General features: G+C 36.9%; 1 protein-coding gene across 5 annotated transcripts in view; it reads left to right on the top strand.

Moving 5' to 3' along the window:
- The window catches only part of CGNL1 (cingulin like 1), a 63861-nt gene extending 51396 nt beyond the window's left edge, over nucleotides 1-12465 (top strand). For 3 of the 5 annotated variants that reach the window (XM_055808538.1, XM_055808525.1, XM_005232302.4), the window contains exons 14-19: nucleotides 93-182; nucleotides 5815-5898; nucleotides 7708-7832; nucleotides 8396-8504; nucleotides 9419-9582; nucleotides 10223-12465. In XM_055808538.1, coding sequence (XP_055664513.1) covers nucleotides 93-182; nucleotides 5815-5898; nucleotides 7708-7832; nucleotides 8396-8504; nucleotides 9419-9582; nucleotides 10223-10349 — 699 coding nt within the window. In that variant the 3' untranslated portion in view covers nucleotides 10350-12465. Of the gene's footprint in view, nucleotides 1-92; nucleotides 183-5814; nucleotides 5899-7707; nucleotides 7833-8395; nucleotides 8591-9418; nucleotides 9583-10222 lie in introns of those variants that run through there. The other 2 variants (XM_055808534.1, XM_055808544.1) reach the window with 2 other exon arrangements.
- Nucleotides 12466-22057: the final 9592 nt, after the last annotated feature.

Here is a 22057-nt window from a genome sequence, read left to right as displayed (position 1 = left end):
AGTCCTTGAAGTTTAAGGAAGAATGCTCTGGTAGCAATCTGAAGACGATGGGAATGTATTCTGTTGAAATTACTTTTCTTTGCTCCACATAGGACAAGTTATCTCACCTGGAACTTGAGCTTGATGAAGAAAAGACTAATTCAGATTTATTGTCTGAGAGGATCAGTAGATGCAGAGAACAGGTACTTGAGCAACTTTTCCAACTGTTTTATAATGATGAGGAAAAAGTGTTCTTAGGATCACAAACAATAATTATTAACTACGTAATGTTCAGAAATTTGGTTTGTATACTATAGTTAAGTATGTAAATCCAAAAAAGCAAGGTTCACAAACATGATTAAATATGCTCCTCAATGTCATCACAGACCAATTTTTTTCCTGTTTTCCTAACTGGAAGACTGACACAGATTGAATATAAAGATTGAAGACCAGGATCATCCCCTGATATTCTTGATGCAGTGAGCTTCATCAAGTAATCATTGATGCATGTAGAGGTGATACTATCTTAGGCTTAGTTTTAGGTGGTAAGTCTGTTGTAGAAAGTGTCTTACATGGAAAGATCACAACTTTTTAACCTTACTGAAAAGTAGGCCAGTGTAATAGAGTTGATTTCAAAGAAGCAGGACCTTAGGAAATTGTGGAATTAAGAAGTGAAGTCAGCTGAACTGAAGATGCTAGCCAGTTTCAACAGAGAGGAAGCTTTATTTTCATTACAAGTGTAAAAACGGATGAAGGTATATCAAAGATAAGACAGTTGGAAAGTGTTTTCCACATAAAACATTCAGTCATTAGTTCCAGAAGTGTTATATGAGTAGACAGTCCAGAAAGAGAAGGATTTATTAACAAGGTTGTGTCTCATGAGGCAGAAAATTTAAAGATAAAGTGAGATTTGCCAAGCTAAGTAAGACCTATCATAGTAATTCAAACAAGTAACAAAAAGGTTCTTGGCTGTATAAGTAGAAGTAGTGGAAACTGTATGATGAGGTACTGATCAAGGTAAAAACTAATCCAGGTACACCACCTTCAAATAAATTAATATTTTGCTTCCGTATTCAGTAAGGCCAGTGAATGTACAAGGGGGGGTAAATGGAGTAAGCTAGTGGAAAGGAGGCCGTTGAGCTGGTAATCACCAAGTGTAAGAGAATTAGGAGTTCATTGTTCTGAAGAAAGAGGCCTTAATAATATTATTAAAGATTTCTGAAAGAACTGACATGGGAAATTATAGGTCCTGTAACAAAAATTTATAATAAACCAGAAAAGTAGAGAATAGGGCCCGATGATTGAAAAAGTAACCAGGGCATCCACGGTCGAATAGTCAGTATAACGCAAGTTTTTCATTAGTCCATGGAAAGGAATATGGCGATGTCACTGTCTCGAACTATTACAGTATAGGCAATGTTCTTTGCCTTTGTTTTACATTCTGAAAGATGTGAAACTGATGCATAGCTCATTACAGCATGTCTACTACTGTAGCTTTACATTAAGTACTGTATCTTAGTAATTTCCTAGAAATCCAGGAGACAATTTGCATTGAGGTACAACCCGCAATAGTCTGTTCTTTGTTCATTTCTCTTCCTTTCTCCAAAAAAAAAAAAAGAATTGCTGGTGTTCTTATGAGTAGCTTTAATTTCAGAGGGAGAACAGAAAGTAAAATCTTAGTTTCTGTGTCTTTTCAATGAAATTGTATATTCCACCGAGACAGCTGAAGCGTTTTAGAGTGAGTGAGAGCTCAGCTTGCTTTGATGAATCCTTGAAATGCCAAGGCACCATTACTGCTTTGTTGGGACTCAAGTTACTAGGATTCTATTTAATTGCAATATAGTCTTTTTGCTATTATTCCATTGATACTGTACAGACTGTGAGTTGGTGGGTGAAATAGAATGTAGAGGACCTATAATAATGTGGGGTCATGCTATTGTTCAATTAGGAAGCCTTTAATACTAGAGTCTATGCCTGGAATAAAAGAACTTTAGTCATAGCTGCACTAGTGGGTACTATAGTAAGTTAATTTGCTAACTGAATGGAAACCTAAAATACAGATGGGTGACCAAAATGTTACATAATGGGTAAAAGATGTGTTTATTTTGAGGTCTGGAGTTTCTCGTTTCACACATGAGTTACAAAGGTTGCTTTGTTTTGAATTTATGCCAGAATGACTAAGTAGTCAAATTACTGAAAGGTCTGCTAAGCATTTATAATGACATGAGAAATTATAATGGATTTGCTTTGGTAATATCTGTATTTCTGTAAATGTTTTTTTTAATTAGAAATGTGTTATTTTAATATACTGATAATTAACTATAATACTCAAATTTCTAGGAAAAACAAATTGAAACAACCAGTTCTATTTTGCATAAAGCTAAGTGTTTGAATAAACACTGGCAAGGCTGATAGTTCACATTTCATTTACTGTGAAATGTTGCCCTTTTTCAATTTAAACACACTTTTGAATCTGGAAATGGCTGCAGGAGACACGGTTCTCATCTTCCCTGACTTGTTCTTGAGAACTACCATAACAAAGTAAAAAAGATTCTGAGAAAGGTGGATCATACCCCGTTACTTTTTAAATGATAAGGTATTGGCAGGTCTGGAAAGCAAAATGATCAACACACACAGACACACAGAAAGCACTTAGCCACCTTTTCTGTCTAAAAGGAGCAGGAACAGACCACATTTTAGTACGCGATGGCTTTTTTCCTATGAAAAGCAAATCGCCATTTTGGTTTTGCAAATATAATTGAAAAACACTTAAGATGCCCTCATCAATTCTTGTGTGCTGTGAAAATGTAACCATGAGTCTATTGACTTCAGAGTTGTTTCCAGTAAGTGCAAAAAACAGACTAGCTAGTTTCCGTGACCATTTTAGAATAAGTACAGAAGAAAAAAATTGCAATGACTACGTTCACTTCCTTTTGGTAAAGTGTTCCCAATGGATAGATCTGTACTGGCTCTTTAGCTGGCACCAGGTGTGGGAAGCAAACAGTGAATAAGTGGACATGAAGGTTGCTTTTCAGTTATGAAAGATCAAAGGGGTTTGTTTGACTTTAGCTTGTTTTACTTGTTAAACATTGGAGTTTCTTGTGGCGTACTTCAGAATTGTATATGTAATTATATACATATAGGTATATATATATATATATTATTTTTCCCTAATTGGGTATTAGCAAGAAATATAGGCTGTCAGCCTAATGCGAGATAGTAAACAATAGTGATAGCATCTAAAATATTATTAGACATCAAATTGCATTCGCTAATAATGAACTCAACAGCTGCTTCTAATCCTAAAGCTGGCACAGAATGCTGTTATGTCTAATAAAGCTTTGTAAAATCCGATACTATTGCTATTTCTCTATTCTTTGTTGTTAGCATTCTTCAAGTCCAACTGAGATAACTGTTGCCTTAAGCTGTAGAAATATTTTATTAATTTAATATAATTAAAATATATTAGATATAGGAAATGGAGAATGTGAAGCACAAAGCTCCACATGGTATGTACACAGAGCCTATCTTAACTGCTGTAAAACAAGTGAAAAGTTTGAGCAATTTTGGCAGACAACTGTGTTTTTCCTTTGTGCATGTTTATTATATGTTTACTAATGAAAACTGCAAGAAGATAAGTGAAAACAGTTTCCACCTCCCCCAGCAAGAGTTGTGTCCTACTGCCATTCTCTTTTTACAAGCTCTTGTATATATTTGCACATAGCTTTCTGATCCTAATCAGATACAGTACTTTTTCTGTCTGCCACTGTTTTTCTGTGAGGTTGCTTTTGCCATGGGGTGTCCAACAACAGTAGCAGTCATCTTGGAAATATAATAATTGCCCTCTAAATAATTCCTTAATTTGAGATCTTGGGAAGGTTGCACAAATTTGTCACAGCCTTTGAGCACAGTAAGAACACAGTAGAACTTTAGAGTGGTCCATTAAGCAAGTTCCAACATAAAACAAAACCCCTTTCTTCAGTTAACAGTTGCATTTTTAATTAGTCATTCATTTTATTACGAATTTCGCTTTATTTCTTTGTCTGTCTTCATGGCTAAAGCAATTAACAGTGGAATAAAGTCTTTGTAATCCCTCACATCATAACTTTTTTCATATATTTCATTAATAAATGCAGCTATTTTATAAGTGTGTGATTCTAATTTTATATATAATGTATAAACCACTATTATTAGGCTTCTATGTGACAATGAGAGCTTTTAGGAAATGACCCAGCTGTTGAGAACACAGCCATGTGCTAACATTTGTGTTATGATAACTGTTATGACCTTAGTTTTCAGGAATGCTTCCTACTGTTCTGAAACCATATTGTGACAATAACATATGCAACTGCATGCGTTACTACCATTGTTTGTATTATATTTGTTTCAAAGCTACAGAAACAGTGCAAATGACTTTTGTTAAAGATGTGATTAACTCAAAATACATCTTTTAATACTGGAATGTGGTAAAAAAAAAAAAGGCCTAAGGTAAAATTTAATGTGCTGTACTTGTTTAACCTTCACATTCTTAGCATTGCCTGCAGAATTTTTTAATGCAAGAATTCCCAACAGCTTTTGAAAGACCTTTAGTGGAATAAATCTGTAACTTAGAGCTGTTTAACTGTGATGGTGTGTTTATGCAAGTTCATACATAACTGCTGTAAAGCAGGAAAGAATGCTGTGGCCACTGAAACCTTTGTCAGTCTTTTTGCAGGTACAGTAATTGGCATAGGTGTTCACTGTGTTCCCAAGGTGATATTAACCATAGTAAATGTGCAGTGAATAGCACAAATGCTGCAGTAACATTAGCTATGCCTGCAAAAGCATTTGTAAAGACTTGAGGGCGGCCTCAGTGGGAATGAGACGCAAGAAAAGTATTTGGGCAATACAGACTTTTCCTTTAGCTGCAAAGTTTCAGTAGCAGCTGTTAAGCCGTTCAGAGTTTCTCTTTGATCCTCAGAAATTATTATTTTTTTCCAGTCAAGTCCGATAGTGAGATAAACTAATTCTGTATTCTTATCTCGATTCTGTATCTACCAGGTAGTTTTTAACATCTTACAGATGGAGAATATACTTTCCTTTTGGTTGTTGAATATGCAACTGAAATATTTACAGAAACTGTAGCTAAAGTTCTGTTTTAATAAAACCAACAAAATAATACCCAGAAGAGTAGGTGCTCTTCTGGTATGACAGACGTAAAATTGACTGGAGGAGGGGAGCAATGTTCATATCCAGTATGCGTCAGAGTCTGTTGAAAAAGAGCTTTTACTATTTTTACAGACATAGAAAACTGCAATTGTCTATAGCATGTCTCACTGAGGTCTGGGTGTTTCTCTGCAGTTACCAGTTTGTGTTTAATGAAGTGAAACTTTAAAGTAGACTAGTTAGCAGCTTAAAGGTAAGGTGCCATTTCAGAGCTTCAGGCTTAAGTATGAAGAAAACAACTATAGAAGGTATTTGAAGACTGCTGTGATTTCAGACCTCAGTTCCTTGCCTCATGGTACATCTCTCATGCAACATTTTAGAGTTCAGTTCCCTGCTACAGAATATATACGTTGAACATTAACAATACCCATTCTGGCTGGAAAATGCCTAGAATAAGCACTGGGAATAACACAGGCTTCCTGAAGTGGAGAATTTTGTCCAAGATTTCAGATGGAAGTTTAGAATTACAATCACATGTACGTTTTGAGTTCTAAGAAAGAGCAAACTTTTTCTCATTGCATAAATATGTCCTTTATGTATATGTGTACATATATACATACACACTGTATCGTATAGATAAATGTAAATTAAATCTCGTATTAAAATTTCTGGCTTTTCATTCTGTAATAGATTGAACAAATGAGGACAGAGCTACTTCAGGAAAGAGCTATAAAGCAAGACTTGGAATGTGACAAAATTTCATTGGAAAGACAGGTAATTAAGGCTGGCATATCATCACACTAGTGAGATAACAGGCTGGGTATCAGCCTTCATTAGGAAGTTCAAATAAGCATCTAAGGAGTACAGTATTTGGTAGCTGGTACTATGCCGCCATAATGTGATGCTGGAATTATGCGTTAGTAAGAACAGATTAAAAGACATGAGTATCTTAATACTGATACTCAAAAGAAAATGTTATAATCTTGAATTAAGTCTTCTCTTAGTATTTTTTCTTTCTGTACCCCACATTTAGCTTGATGTTTGTAACAGTATGTATAATGCATGTACTAAACCCTCATACTGTGCATACATCTGTTTGTATAATATTATAAGACTTTTTTGTTGTAGTGAGTATAGGCATCTTTCTACCACGCAAATTCTGTCTATACATTTGAGGATCAAAGACATGAAAAATAAGAAATGTGACACTTGATATGGTATGCGTGTTTTGGAATAAAACTGAGATATCAATATAGGAACTTTTTAAAAGTGCATATACAGAAAAGACTATAGAATATCAAAGACATTGTTATTCAGTTTAGCTATAAATCCTTTGATCACTTTTGGAGGAGTTGTTCTTTAAAGTCTTAACAGTACTTCAGGAACACTGTTGAAGGTAGGTAGTCATTTCAAGCAATTGTGAATTTAGTTGAGTATTTTCTTCTGTAGGAGCAAACAAGTGAAGAAATTACATGCCTCTGAAAGAAAAGATACAGATTTGATAGAGAACTGCTACTTTCTGTTGTCTAGGAAAGAATATTACTTATATGTTTCAATGTCTGTGATGGAAAGTACATTAAAATACTTTCTAGCTTTTTGCAGCGTTTTTTTTTTTTTTGGCATCTCAGTGGTCTTTGAAAGCAGGATTACTGTCATAGCCCCAAGCTGAGATCCAGAGGAAAGCAATCTTAGCAAGTCTTGCTATTGACCATCTCAAGAATGCAAAACAGATTGTAATGGGAATTTAGAGAACAGGTTTATACAAGACGCCTGATTTTGTGCCTTAAATTATGTAAAATAAATCCCATCTTGATTGTTTGAGAAAAAAGAATGCCACCTACTGGTATATCCCATGTACATCCTTATACTTCAGTTGTGACATTTCTATCATTGCATTTTTAGTGTTTGAGATCTGAGATCGTGGTTTGAAGTTCTGTAACAGAGAGCTTTATTTTCTGTTCCTTATATAATCTTTTTTCTGGCAACTTTAGTTTTAGGTCCCCATTGAAAACCTAAATCACCTAGCCTCACAAAAATGAAAGTGTAAATCTGAGCAAAAAGTTTGCTTTTACAAATCAAGCAGCTTGCAAAGTCTTTTAGACTGTGTAGTGGGGGTAGCATTGGATAGTTAAGGGGGAAAAAAACCCCACAGTAATATCTTTGATATAGTTAAGCAGAATTGGTTGCAAGTAATTTCTTTGTCTACTTGTTTTAGCCATGTACCAGTGAATTACAGGGGAAGAATACAGAATTGCGTGGAAAATAAGACAGATCCAATGCTATTTGAAAAATTTTAGCATATTAAAAAATGGTGTTGGAAAGGGCTTGCAACCATCTGCAGTTCAAGGGTCCCTTTAAGTCTAAAACTTTAGATGAAGTTTAACACTAAATTCTTTTTAATAAAGTACAGTAGTAGAAGATGTTTGTAGTAAACAGTAAAATCTCACTGACTCTCCTTTTCCATATTTATAAATTAAAAATACACTGATCACTATATGTTTGCCTGGAGAAATGTATTTTCTGTTAAGGTGATACTTGTCCATGTGAGCATGTATGTAGTAATCAAGTATGTTCCGACTATAGAACAAGGACTTGAAGAGCCGAATTCTTCACCTAGAGGGTTCTTACCGATCCAGTAAAGAGGGACTTGTTGCTCAAATGGAAGCAAGGATCACAGAGCTAGAAGAACGACTTGAAAATGAAGAGAGGTGAAACTAGTTATGTTAAGAACAAAACGTGCATGTTTATGTTTGTTAATAGGCCTTTTGCTACTATTAAGTCTAATACAATTGACTTGCTTATCTTTTTTTTCCTCATGAGCACCAAATTAAAATGGTTGCTGTTTCATACAAGTATTGCAAATTTTCTTTTTGACTGAACACACTAGAAGTTGCCTTGTAAATTTAAAATTGAGCACAATGCTAACATGGTTCCATACCTCACTATTTTATCAATGTCTAATATCAGTAACACACTTGGAAGTGTTTAGCTATAGTTAATATTTCTATTTTCACGTTCACTGCATTGCTTAGTCTTGGGAGAATGTATTTTTTTTTCTAAATTTTGCTCTGGAGACAGAAGAAATTCCCCTTAGTGGTTCATGCTTTTGAACAAATTTCTTAATGTGTTGCATGGAATCAGTAAATCAAAGTAGGGCCATTAGTATTTATTTCATTCTTAGAAGATTGCTAAGGACCTATGTCAGTAGGGTTGGAAGTATTGCAGTTCCTTTTTTCACAAGCCTGTCTTTTGTTTGTTTTGTTTTTTCTAGGGATAGAGCTAATTTTCAACTAAGTAACCGCAGACTTGAGAGAAAAGTGAAGGAGTTAATGTTGCAAGTAGATGATGAACATCTCTCATTGACTGATCAAAAGGACCAGGTAGAGGGAAAGACTGATAGGCAAATATCTGATGTTAATCCTACTAGCATAAATCATCATATATAAAAGATACAAGAAGAATATAGGTAGATACTGATTACTCTGTGTTTATGAATTTAGTGAGATTCACTGTTCCCATTGTCATCACGTTCTTTTGTCTAGTACTAAATCGTACTTGTTCCTAAAATTATGAAAAGGAAGCACTTACAGAAGCAAGCTATAATCATTTTAAGAAATAAAGCAAATAACATACAGTATATGATCCTAGAAATATATACACCAACATACGGAACCTATAAATACATACACCAACAAATAATATATTGTTTTGCCACCAAAAAATTTTGTTTAAAGAAAGAAGCTATTTATTAAATATAGGCTATAAGTATTAAGCATACATTGATACTCTAATAGCAATGTTCTCCAACATTCCTGTCTGGTCTTTGTTGATTCTTTGCTGGAACATGGTTTGTTTCAGTACATGAGTTGGTTAATATTCTGCCTAGAGAATGAACAGTATGTTTCAAATTGCAGACATCTGTTAAGGGAACAATCTTTTAAAATCCTCCGGGTTTTTAAAACTTACTTTATAGTATCTGTTTGGTAAAGTTGCTTAACTTAGACACATTAATAGCCTCAGTTTTCCCTTATTGATAGCTGGATCTTGCTATGACACAATACTGTCTTACTCTACCAAAGCTATGTTTGCTTGTTGCCATTTTTTTCTTCTTAAAAAATGATAATCCCATCCCTTTTCTTGAAGTCTAATGCTGACTTTCAAATATTTCTGAAGCATAGGATTACAGTGTCACTACACTGGCAAAGTTGTGTCTTTATTCTCCCTCTCATAGATGCTGGAAGAATAAAATTCCTTTATTAAAATAGTCTAATCAGCTGACATGTAAATATTTCAGTTGAGTTTGCGTTTGAAAGCAATGAAACGTCAAGTTGAAGAAGCTGAAGAAGAAATAGACAGACTGGAAGGTGCTAAAAAGAAACTTCAGAGAGAACTGGAAGAACAACTAGACGTGAATGAACAATTGCAAGGACAGCTTAATGCTGCAAAGAAGGAATTAAGGTAGGATGACTTGTCAGACCTTACAATTATGTACCACACCCCACTCACAAGATTGATCTCTTGCTCCTTTAGTCCATAAACTGAGGGCTTCCTCTAACAAACTTCAAATTTAACATAAGCAGACAGAGTTTAAGAGGGAGACCTGTGAAACTCATCTGCATTTCTTTTCTCTACAAATGTTCTCTAACTCTTCCCGGGGTGCTCTAGGTGCCCAAACCTTCTTTCCAAGATCTGACTGCGGATTAAAGTCATCGAGTCAGGGAATAAAAAATGGAAAAAGGTGGTGGGACTTGACACTCTTATAATTGATAGTAATAAAAAATTCCTGCTAATGACTGAGAAGCACAGCTATCCTGTGGATGTTTTCCTCAGCCATCTTTGAAGATCTCGGTGTGCAAGGTTTAGTTTCCCCTTTCTGTGACTTCAGTTAGAGGTGCTTGCAGATATGATAGATTGACCTTCATTCTCTTGCATGTTTCTTTCATGTAAGATGTAGTCTGTGATAAACTACCTCTATTGGAGCACAAGTTTCTTTGACATCCTTTAAAAATTTAAATCCTGTCAATGTTTTAAGCTTTGCATAAGTGTTCTGCATGTAGATGTGCAGTTTTAATAACAAAGGCATGTATTTTTGTTTTAGTAGACTGAAGAAGTCACCAAGTAAAGTGTTGGCTGATTCTGACGATGATGACGATGATGATGATTTCAGCACAGATGGTGATAGTCTTTGTGAAGTACCTTCAGGAAATGATGACACAAAAATCTAAATAAGTATTGAATCTGTGATTCCTTGAAAGTACTGGAAGAATAACATAAATTATCAAGAAACTGGATATTCTAGAAGCCAAACGACATCAAGGGATTTAAGTGTTGGGAATATAATGTTTCCATCCATACTGTGCCATTTTCTTCTGTAGATCTCCGCTGTTTATTATAGAAAACAGGATTGCGTTATAAAACAGCTATAAACCACGGGGCAGGGGAGAGAGAGAGAGAGAACTGCTACTGAAAACCTAGGGCTAATGTTTCACATTGGAGATGTCATTTTGCTAAAATTCTGTTCAAGTAAAAAGCCATTTGAAAGTAATTCAAAATTAGATTGTAGTTATTAAAAGCTTTTCCCTAAAACTAGGAAAACCACAGAAGATTATTTAATAATTGTAAGTAGGGGGAAATTATGTATAAAATGTAAATATTCTAAACCTGATCTTTTTATTGACTACTTTAGTACTATTTTGTAAAGTTTCAGATACTATATAAATCAGTTTCGTACGTTAAGTACTTAAATTCATACTGAATGCTATATTTGGGTTTTAACGAAGAAGACAAATGAAATTTAATACGTGTTGTGCATTACAGAGCATATTCACAGTTTGTTAGCCAGGAAGTACAATTCCCATTCTAAGACGGGTGAAAGTTCCATTGTATGTATTCTGTATATTAGGGATCAAAGGTTAATCCTGCCTGTTGACTTTAAAAGGACTATCACATCTGTGTGATGAGTGAGACTTGCCTACAGCTTTCTTGTAAACTTCATTTAGGAGGCTTTCTGTTCTTAGTAGGGAAGGCTAAGAAAGAGGTCAGTTATTACTTGGCATCTTTAATTTCCTGAAATGGACTCCATACTGCCAGAGGCAGAACATTATAGGTCTACTGATTTGAGGGCATCAGGATAGGCTTATCTTAAAGCCGCTAAGGAGTCTCACGTGTTCCACTAAAATTACTTGTGGTCTTTGAATTAGTACTTGCTTAAATCTGTTGATTTAGTTAATGTCAAATTTTTATGCACCTGTCAAGAAATTGCACCAAGGAAACACAGAACACGTAAACTGTTTTTTCTTTCTAAGCTGTTCTTGAGCATCTATCTGTGATAGACTGCAATGTATGGTCATATGTGCAGCTATATATTAGTGTTTTAGTTTATAGAAGTATCTGCATTTTGAATGATCCATCTGTTCAACGAATTTTGTCAGAGTTTTTTTTTTAAAAAAGCACCACAGATTTTATTTTAAAAGGGTTTTCCTCTTTATTGATAAAAATAAGTTCTTGGCATTTATGTGGCACCAGACTGTTTTTGCTCCTTTGCAAATCTAGAAAAGGGCACTACTACATAATTTTGTTAATAAACCACAGCAAAGTCCTGTCTGATTATTAGTATTTGTCTCCAGTTACAGGTTAGTGAGCACTTCTTTGTTGAATGGACCAAATAATAGTGTTATGTAATTGTGAAAAAATACTTTAAACTGAAGTTGCTGGGAGCTTCCATTACTCCCACAAAGGCATCTACTGAAGAGGACTAATTTAACAGCTCTGAAAGTGAGGCAATAGGCTTGATTAAGGCAAAAGTCCTGACAATGGCAGTGTCCATTTTCATATGAAATGGAACCTCCTGCCTGCCCACAGAAGTATATCAGAAGTATATTCATGCACAGCAGATTGCAGACTCTTGCCCTTTCCCTTCAACTTGATTTTGATGGTTTGAGATATATGGGAAATAATATGAACGGCATAGTTGTAATACTTTGTGTCTGAATCCTGTATATTTTTTCAAGTAGCATACATATAAATTTTTTGCAGTACTAGTTTTATTATTTTGACAACACATAAACAGCCTTTTCTCCAAGAAGATCTGCACTATGCTGTACTGACAATCAATCGTCATATAACCTGCTGTGATGTTGTTGTTGTTGTTGTTTCATTTGCATGTTTATGTAGGTTTAAGTTTAAACAACTGATTCCAATCTCCACTACTCTGTCCTAATGTTCATAGATTACTATTATTTCAAACCACTGGAAGAAAATAACTTAATATTGCATCTACCTCCAGTTACACTGAACTGTAAAAGAAAAATTCACTTAAAATAAAGTCAGTCAGCTCCTTCAGTTCTACTTTGTATGTGCACATAGCTTGATATGACAATTAAATTCCATATGGAAGACGCATGTGTTTAACATATAACAAGAAAATAATTGTCTGGGAAATATACTGTGAAGAAGTTTCTACATTTTCTTCTTTTTGGATAGTTACTTTCTTTTTAACTTGTAAAGAAGGTGGCAAGTGTAATATCTAGAAGACTCCTTTTCTCATTTTAAGTTAGGAGGAGGGAGACGCATTGTTGTGGACTCCTGGTGGGAGACATCCCACTTATTAGACCTTCCTCCCTCCCCTTCCCCTGCTTTCCGTGTCTTCATAAAAAGAACTGGACTTTAGTTTGTTCATTTAGACTTGGAAATGGCATTTCCTCTTAGGGTTCTCAAATGAAATGACTAAAATCAAAATAAATCTTAAGATGTTGAAAAGAGTATTTCAACTCATTCACAAAACAGTCGGTAGCTTGGTTTCTCAATGCATGCTAGCTGTGGTGAGGGCAGGGTCTAGATCTTGGCTGCCCAAAAAAAAACATTGACAGTAGATCTTGGTTGCAGAAAAAAATCACTGACGATAGTTTAAGGATGTCTGATTTGTTCACTCAGTCTCATGGCAGTTTTTGATCAAAACTCATCTTAGGTCAAGATTTATTTTAGAAAAATGTTCCTGGTATTTCCATGTAATCTATTTTTAAATGAATTTCAGAAGAAGGTCTTGACCCATAAAAGGAAGCAAGCAAGAGAGAGAACATGTGAAGAAACATGGCTGTGAGACATTCAGTCCTCAGAAGTTTGTACAAATATCGGTGTTCCTGGTATATTACAGAGACATGGCTTGAATTCTGAGCTGTAGAGACCTTCAGTTTTCTTCAATGATACCATAATAATCTCATAAACAAGCAGACCCAAGCTAAATCACTTTTGATATGTGCCTAACCTGATGGCTTATATAGTGGATGCTACTCTCAGTGTAAGTATTCTATGATGAACAATGAACTTTTGGTCCTCTCTGTGATTTTGACCTTTCTGAGGTTTTGACCATTTTTATGTGGTGAGAGATTTTCCACAAACCCAATGTTTCTGATCATTAAAATTCTATTCTGCCTAAATATACATGTTCTTCAAACAGCTGTGTTGAATATGGCATTATTAATTTTTGGTCAACTTGTGCCTTAAGAGGACTTATATTGTCATTTATAATTTCTGGGTTTGAGAATCAATTTCAAGTTTTATTTTGAGCATTTTCACCCATCTGTTATGCTCTGGCAGATCCTTTGGTTTTCCGAGCCTACCTTTGTAGACAGAATACAAGTTGACTTCTACAAGAGTGTTCTGATGTTTTAGATCACTAACATTTGGCCAGTGCTCCAAGATATGGCAATTGCTATACAATGCTAAATGTGTAAATGTAAAAGAAGCAAACAAAATTCTCATGTCCTACATAGACTCTTCACTTACTGTCCAAGTAATAAAATCAAGGATATCACATATAATGGAGTTCAATGCCCTTGAGTTTGGAAGGCATCTCTTTTCATAAAAGCATTAAGGTCTTTCAGACATCATATCTCTTTTCAGTGCATGGAGAAAGAAAAAGGAAAAGTCATTGTCTTGCTGTTGCCTGTACCTGCTTCCCTGCACTGCACTTTATTTAAGGAAAACCCTATACTATGCAAATACTTTCTTAGTTCAGCATTGTCAGTTGCTTTTTACTGTTCAGTCACCAGGCAGGTTTCCCCCACAAGGTCATCTCTTGGTGATGAAACTATAACTTGTTGATTAATCTGTGCATTCCTCTGATTTGTCTTTATTCTTCTCAACTTAATTCTTTCATTTTTCCTAATTAAATAATCTGTTCTGATTTATAGCCAATTTTCTAAACTATTCCAGAAGCCATGTGAATTTCTTAACTTTTACAGACCAGCTGTGTGCTTTGCTGAGTGAGCTATGCAGTGCAATAGCTTCAGCTTTTAGGCCTTTTCTGGATCAGGCAGCATATTTCAGTAATTAAATGTTGATGCTTTTAGCTTACTGGAGCTTCCTACCCTATACATTTCAGCTGCTTAATTTCCACTAGCTGCAGTTGTCAAGTAACATTGCCAAATGTTCAAAGAAAACCATTCAAAGATGCTGAAAAAGCATCCTTTAGAGACTGTCAGGGTTTATAACATGTCTAATTTGTTCCTTTTTGCATAAGGTACTGATTAGGTCACATATTTAACCCTGACCCTACTGCGTCATACTGGGGAAAATTTAATTGTTATTTTAAAATTTATTTGAGTGTTGGGCTATTGAGAAAAAGGTATAGAAATGAATAGAAAGGGCTTTTTTTGTATTACAGGTTTTTCTTTTAACATGTAAGAAAGGAAAGAGTAAGAAGAAGGGAATGAAGTTCAACAGACAAGGTCAAGTGCAGTAGTGAATTGGGCTCACCTGTCTCAGCAGAAGTGTGACAGCATTTTAATGGCTAGTACCAGCGAACCTCATGTGAGGCCAGCAGAGACTGTATGCCTTATGTAAGAGGGAACATTTGATCTTTTCTTCACTTCTAATAACAATTTGCTGGTTTACTCAGATCCTGAAGCTTCATGCCGTTAGCAGAAGAACAGACGATAAAAAAACTTTACTAAAAGTCTGAGCACAGGTGGATGATGAAAGTTTAAGCTCTCCAAGTTGCCAATAGGAAAACTGGGAACAATTCTATGTGAGTGCAGAGAAGGGACTCATTACAGGTAACCTGAGTTTTTCTATGCTTTCTGTGTACTTGGCAGAATGGGTTTTCTGAACGATGCTTTAATATATTAGGTTACAAAGCTATTTTCACTAGTTACAAGCAATCCTTTTATTTTGATTGCATGCAGTCTGGCTAGGATGAAACCTTCCAACAGTATGATACGAAGTAAGGGAAAAAATATACACAGTAAAAAAGATCTATGGAGGATCCACTTCTGATTAATTTTGATTTTTGACCTTCACTCTTCTTAAAGAGCCTGACACTGAATGTTGCTTAAGCCATCTTAAACCTACAGATATCTAAATTGGGCTGAGATGCATGTAAGATTTTATTTCCAGGGAAAGACTGTGAAGGTTCAAGATGAGAACGGTAGGGAGCATATCAAAGTAGTGCTAGGAAGTGCCTATTTCCTGTATGTATTTGCAGCAAAGATTCTCAAGTGAGTTCAGCTGAGACAAATGACAGAGCTGAATAAGGAGCAGCATATGTTTCTGGTATTTCTGTGGATGCAGTGTTAATGGCAGCTGATTAGCTGCGTACCCCTGTGCACCACGGGTAGTTCTGTTCTGCAGAAATGCTTTCAGCATCTCCAGACCTTGGATACCCAAGTGCCTGCCAGTATCAGAAGCATCTATTTTGTGTCACTCACATTTTCTTATATTTTTTTCAGAAAGAAATTGTGTGTGCAGTTCTGTGTTGTCCCTTGGATTTGTCATTATGTGAAAGATGTGTTTACTTCAATGTTTTTTTGTGGGAGAGAAAGAAAACATTGCTGCCCTTGGAGTGGAAAGACAGATAAGACTGTCTGAGACTCATCCCTGGGAAAAATCAGTCTTTGCCAGAAATGAAATTTACTTTTCTAGAAAGCAGTTCCACTGGGCATAGGAGAGCTGAGCTTCTGACTACAAGTTTACCTCTCACACCCAGAGAGCTGGCTATTCTCAGCCCAGCCTGGCCTTTATTTTCCTGGGAGGTAAACACTGAGACCTGGAACTTGACGTGGCAGAGGCTATACATTTATGTACTACAGATGAGATTGAGATTGGTATACTTTTAATGTTGTTCTTCAGGTCTTTTGGTTAAAATACAGGAAATACTATTTAAGGAAAAAGAACTTGTGTATTCATGACTAGAGCAGGCAAGAGCAAATACACGTGTGCACACACACTGTGAAGGCAGAGAGAGATGGTGTGCATTGCTGCAAGTGCTTTATCAGCTGATTTGGTGTCTGCCTGAAAACGTAATCCCAACTGTTTAAAATTGATATACAAATTCAGTGGCTACAGTCACACTGTGGTTACTGTAAATCCTTCTCAGTACAGATCACCTTCATCAGAGTTCTGGCATTTTCTTGAGTATCTGCTGTGTGAAAGAGCTTTTCAATAGAGTCCCAACAAGCCTCTTAATTTGTCTTTTAAACACTTTACCAAAAGGAAAACAAAGGAAGCTGAACCATCCAGAGAAGACAGGGTGGTCTAATAGTTGGAGATAGAGCACTGGGAACAGGAGGATTCTGGTTTCTGATCTGTTTGAGCTGCTGCTTCAGTCCTTGGCCTCCTCGTGCTTTTGTCAACATGCCTAAAATATGGAGCTCAAAACTAGACCTTGAAGACTTGATACTTTTTCTGCATTGAAAATTCCTGGATAAAAATGTTAGGAGGAAATGCCAAGGATCTGTTTTTTCAGTATATCTGCTTTCTGTGTGGCGTTTCGCCCTTTTGCCCTGCAGTCTGTGACACACTGCAGTGCTTTCCAAGTGGGGAGCTGTTTTCCCTGCCACATGTCTGAGATGGAAGGTCTTGTGCTGGCTCTGTGGAGTGTCTGCTGCAGAACAACAGCCTGGATACTAAATTTCCTTGTTTTACAGGGAGTTTCGAATTTGTTTTTCTTCAAATAAGAAAATGGTTTGTTGTGTAACAGGTAAGAATAGCTATGAAAAGAGGGAAGGAAAAAATAAAGTCAAATAAAAGCATGGAAAAGCTGTAACATCAGCCAAGCAGCGAAAGGAAGCTTCCTGAATTGGGCTGTGTTTACTTTAAACCCAGCTCACTGTGCCTTGCTATTTCAGTACATATTGTGAGTGGTATCCAGCTATTTTAAAGATAAGATCAAATTCACAATTCAGATCAAAATGTGTCTCCCAGCCATTAACTTCTTAAGCATTACTAAGAGTCACAATAGAAGACCATGGTCTGTGTGGCACTGTATGTGATACTGCATAAGGCTAAATATTTGTCAGGACGTCCAAGGGCAGTCTGGGCCTCCTATAGAGCTCAAGAGAATTCATTTCTTCGGTATGCCTGGCATTCTTTGGCTAGGAAAATTTTCAGATGGAGTAAATTTAGTAAGTATTGTGGGATAAGCAGAGAAGATAAAAGAATGAGTAAGAAATAGGGCTACTACAGATGCTAGCTGTATGAGGGGGAAGGAATCTTTGTAGGTGTGTGCACAATAAGCCTCCTGTATGCATGTACCACACTGGTACTACTGGTATGGAGTGGGGATGGCAGAAGGAAAACTGCAGCCTACTTCATCAACCTTCTTTCCTCTTCTGCCTTTACTGCTGTTGCTGGCTTCTCTACTGAGAAAATGAGCTGTAGTGCCATTGGGAAATCCCTACCCGGTAAGCTAGAGTCCTTCATGTTGCTTTTGTATTCACTTGGAGGGCTTTTGCTTCCTGTAAAGTAAAAGCTTCACAGTGCTGTTTCCAGGAGAGGCAAGTGCTTATGACTCTCAAAAGTGGGAGGCCACAAGCCTCAGGAGCCTGTGCATAAACTGCAGCATCTGTAGATGTCAGTGTGCCTTCAACTGAATGACATTGGCAGTGCAGGTGGCAGGAGGGAATTGAATGCCTGGAAACTCAGTGGGGTGGGGAGTCTACCTACATCTGTTCTGTACGGTGTCAAGCTTACCACCAGTGCACAGGATAAGTCACTCCTTGAAAGAGTCGGTCTCCACACTGAGTGAATAAACAGACCTGTACCTCATATACCTGCCAAGCCTAGAGCATCAGATATCCAGTAATTGAGCTTTGATTCCACAAACTTTTCTAAGTCTCATCATTTTAGCTTTTCTTAAGAATATAAAGAGACCAGCCAGCCACAGCCACCGCACACTGCAGTGAGACTTCACTGAAGCATACATGCTGCTGACCTCAGTTACTAGTATGCGTGGCTGCCAGATCAGCTGGGAGGCCCTTGGAGGATGCTCTGCAACTGAGTGCAGAGAATCAGCTAAAAGCAGCACATTTTAACTTTGATTGGCACTTTGTCTAGTCAGCATAATTGTTCCCATCACCTTTCTAATTTTTACAAGTTTAGAAGTAATATGGAGGGGAAAAGGGAGATTGATATCTGTTAACTTTGCTGCTCCTCTGAAACTTTCAGTGCTTAGCAGAGCTTGCATTTCTGGCTCTTGAGAAAAAAAAAAAAAACACAAAAAAAGGCCATAAAAAGGGAAAGTTGATGCAAGTTTTCTGAAGAGAAAAGGACTATTTTTCCACAGGAAACATTTGAAAGTCTTAAACGTGGGAACTGCAGTCATGACTAAGCTGCCTCAGGTAAGTCATTCTGCTCGACAAAGCCACCCCGAGGAGGGCACCCCACAGGCAGCAGCAGAGCGCGAGCGGGCAGCAGTGCTGCAGGCAGTGCTGGTGGCAATATAGTGAGGACTGCAAAATTCATCCCTCTGCACTGCTAAGCAGCCAGGGAGTCCTATGGCTGTCATTGCAGCTGAGGTGTTGCACCATTCCTGTTGACTTGTGTTAATTATGCCCTAATAGTGCACCTTTTGTTTTGCTTTCCTAGGCAGCAACTGCTGTGGAGCCAGTCATGATGCTCCCTCTGCAAAGAGGGTTCGTATATAAACCAACCTAAAAGAGAGACTGTCAAGCTAAAGGGTACCTTGAAGTTTTAGAATCTTGAGATTGAGCTCCTGCCAGAGCACAAGTTCTTTACAGGATGGAGGAAATTATTTAATCCTCCTTGGATATCAGTTCTCCAGCGATGAAATACAATACAGAACAGCCAGGTTGTCATTCAAGAAGTAGTCTTTACAGAAACTGACCCACTGCTCAACAAAGATCCTTTTCTGTATAGAACCACAGTCAAAATAGCATCCAAGATGTTGGGGTGCAAGAAGTGACTAATGTGAGAAAGGGTATGGTGCTTTCCTGTAAAAATTCCACTGCTGTAAGAAGTCCTTGAATACTACTGTATGACTCTAAGAGGACAGAAAACTGGTTCTGAGTCTGGAGAAATTTATGAAGGACAGAAACAGCACAGATAACATCTACTCTGTACTGCTTTGTAACACTGTAACAAGGAGACGATCATTAGAATGGAGCAAGGAGAATCAAAATTCTCTGGTGCTGGTGCTGATGGTGGTAATTGCAAGAAACAAAAGTTCATAGCTGGTAAGAATACCTATTATTCATGAAAATGTGTCAGCAGGATTTACTAAACCTACAGTTCAGGAAGTAAACCAGTCCCTAATAATTAGACATCCAGGGAGATATTTGGAGGGAGTGGGAAGATAATTAACGTTTATCTCCTGTGAAGTTCTTACATAACTTTCTGAAACAGGAAATTCTGGCCACTGGCAGAGAAGAGAGACAGCAGTTCTGGTGTGGTCTGGGCATTTGTACTACTCTGCATAATACTGAGTGGTGATCTGGGAGGCAGTATGAGGTAGTTCGTGACTATGGCTGGACTATGACTTGACAGAAAGAATTTATTGGAAACCTATTTGTCTTTTACCTCAACATTTCAGTGTATTCTCAAACAAATGATTTTCAGCACCACTTTAGACCTGGGTTCATTCCACCTAACTTGAGGCACTGACCTAGGAAGATGTCAGCAGTATAAGAACAGTATAAGTAGGTATATTTGTGCTTTCGTTAGGGGACTGGAGTGTTTACACTTCTTGTTGTGATCTTTCTCAGAAGTTTCCCTTTTTTTCCATCTGACTTGGTAAGATCCTAGTATATCTCTCTTTCACTGAAAACACAATCTGTTTGATGTTTGCTTAGTGGAGTATGGATCGCCAGCAGACAGCCCAGTTGCAAAGATACTGTTTGTGACATGATGAATATGACATCTGTAGAATAGTGAATTTTGAGCAGTAACCATTTCACCATGTTGGGCCCACTTTTCCAGAACTCACACAGGACAGAATGAACTGTGGTGAAATGCTTGTGGTTTATTTGCTGATGGCCTACACTAGTCATATCATCAGGAATCTGTAAAATTTTATAGGTTAGCAAGACCACAATTTTTACTTGAACAGGTTCCTCACTTTGTATCACTGAGCTCTGTACAAAATCAAACTGGTTTAGCCCAAGGGGAACCTCAGAATTTCTACACAAAAAAAACCCTAATCTTTTTGGAAGGTTTTATTTTAAAAAGATGAGATTATATTTACCAAAGACAGCTAAAAATTTGGCCAAAGCAATTATAAGTGTCTAGACCATATGTGGCTACAGAAACACTGGAATTCAAGTTATATCTGCATAACAGGGTAAGTCACTGAATTATAACATTTGTGTTGCTATTGCAAAATGGTTGCTGGTACCCAAACATGCTAACTTAAAGGTAGCCAAGGAATCTGGCCTCTATATTGCAGCTATTTCTGGTACTGTCAGACAAAGAGCAATCTAACCACAGACTGAAAACTTTCCAGAGAATTTGATGGGATCTGTGGAAACTACGCCAAACACCTGCAGAAAATTAATAAACAATATCAGCCACAAAAGGTTAAAAACTGAAGAAATTGTACAGGTTCTGTGGATGGGGGAATAAAAAAAAAAGACATTTGAACTATGCCAGCAGTGCTATTTGGCAATACAGAAAGAGATTCCAAACAATCTTAAAGCTATGTGGTTGACAATACGCACTCAAGAAATCTGTGGACGTAGGCCAGCAGCAAGCATGCAAAAAAATCCTGCCTTATTGCAGGTATTCTTAATGCCGGTGTTCATCTGTATGTGTGGTTGTGTGGTTGTCCTGTACTGAAAACCCAACCTAGAGATGTAGAAGTTAATGTCAGGTTCCCATCAGAGTCAAAACTTCAGCCAAATACCCAAATATGTTGCAACATTATTTTCCTAGATCCTTCCATTGTTAAGAGAATCACCGTTATACTGAAATGATTCCAACTCTGAGAGTGAGATCCTGTTTATTGTTACAGCAGATTTATGCAGAAAAGGTATTGTTAAACAAGAGGATTTGGGCAGTTGGGTAGGACCCAGAAAGTGTCCTAGTTATACTCATCTTCTGTTGCAGTTTATGCCCACATTGGCCACTGTCCCTTGCATAAGCTAAGGAAAGGAAAGGAAAACAATATTCTATTGAGAAATCTGCTTCGACATAGTCTCCCTAAGGACAGGGACAGAAATGCTCAGCAGGAATACAATTCTGGAGGGCATTTCATTGGCTTTTGTTGGATGTTTAAATTCTATGGGATCTTTTTGTCTTAAGTATTTTCTCTCTCTTGTTAATCAAAATACTAAGCATGTATATTAATACAGGAGAACCACAAAATTCATAGAGACTCCATAACTCCAGTCATATGAGGAGAAGTGGGAAATGTATCAAAACTCCTCAAGAGCTTGCTAGCCTGTCTGCTGTCAGAATATTTTGGTGTATTTTCATTCTAATGCTTTAGCAAAAGCACACTGTGTGTCATAGGACAGCCGACTAAAGTGTTTGTTACTCCCCCAAATGGTTTACTCAAATAAAACAAGCTAGAAAATGAAATTGAAAACACTTGATGGTTGTTATGTAGTGCATGCTATTAATGTTTTAATATATTAGAGCCTCTGTGCAACATTTGTAGAAATTACTGGGAATTTTGCTGTTGATTTTAGGAGGATTGGGC

The sequence above is a fragment of the Falco peregrinus genome, chromosome 1, assembly GCF_023634155.1.
Source record: "Falco peregrinus isolate bFalPer1 chromosome 1, bFalPer1.pri, whole genome shotgun sequence".
Taxonomy (NCBI): domain Eukaryota; kingdom Metazoa; phylum Chordata; class Aves; order Falconiformes; family Falconidae; genus Falco; species Falco peregrinus.
This window is presented reverse-complemented; position numbering and strand designations above follow the sequence as displayed.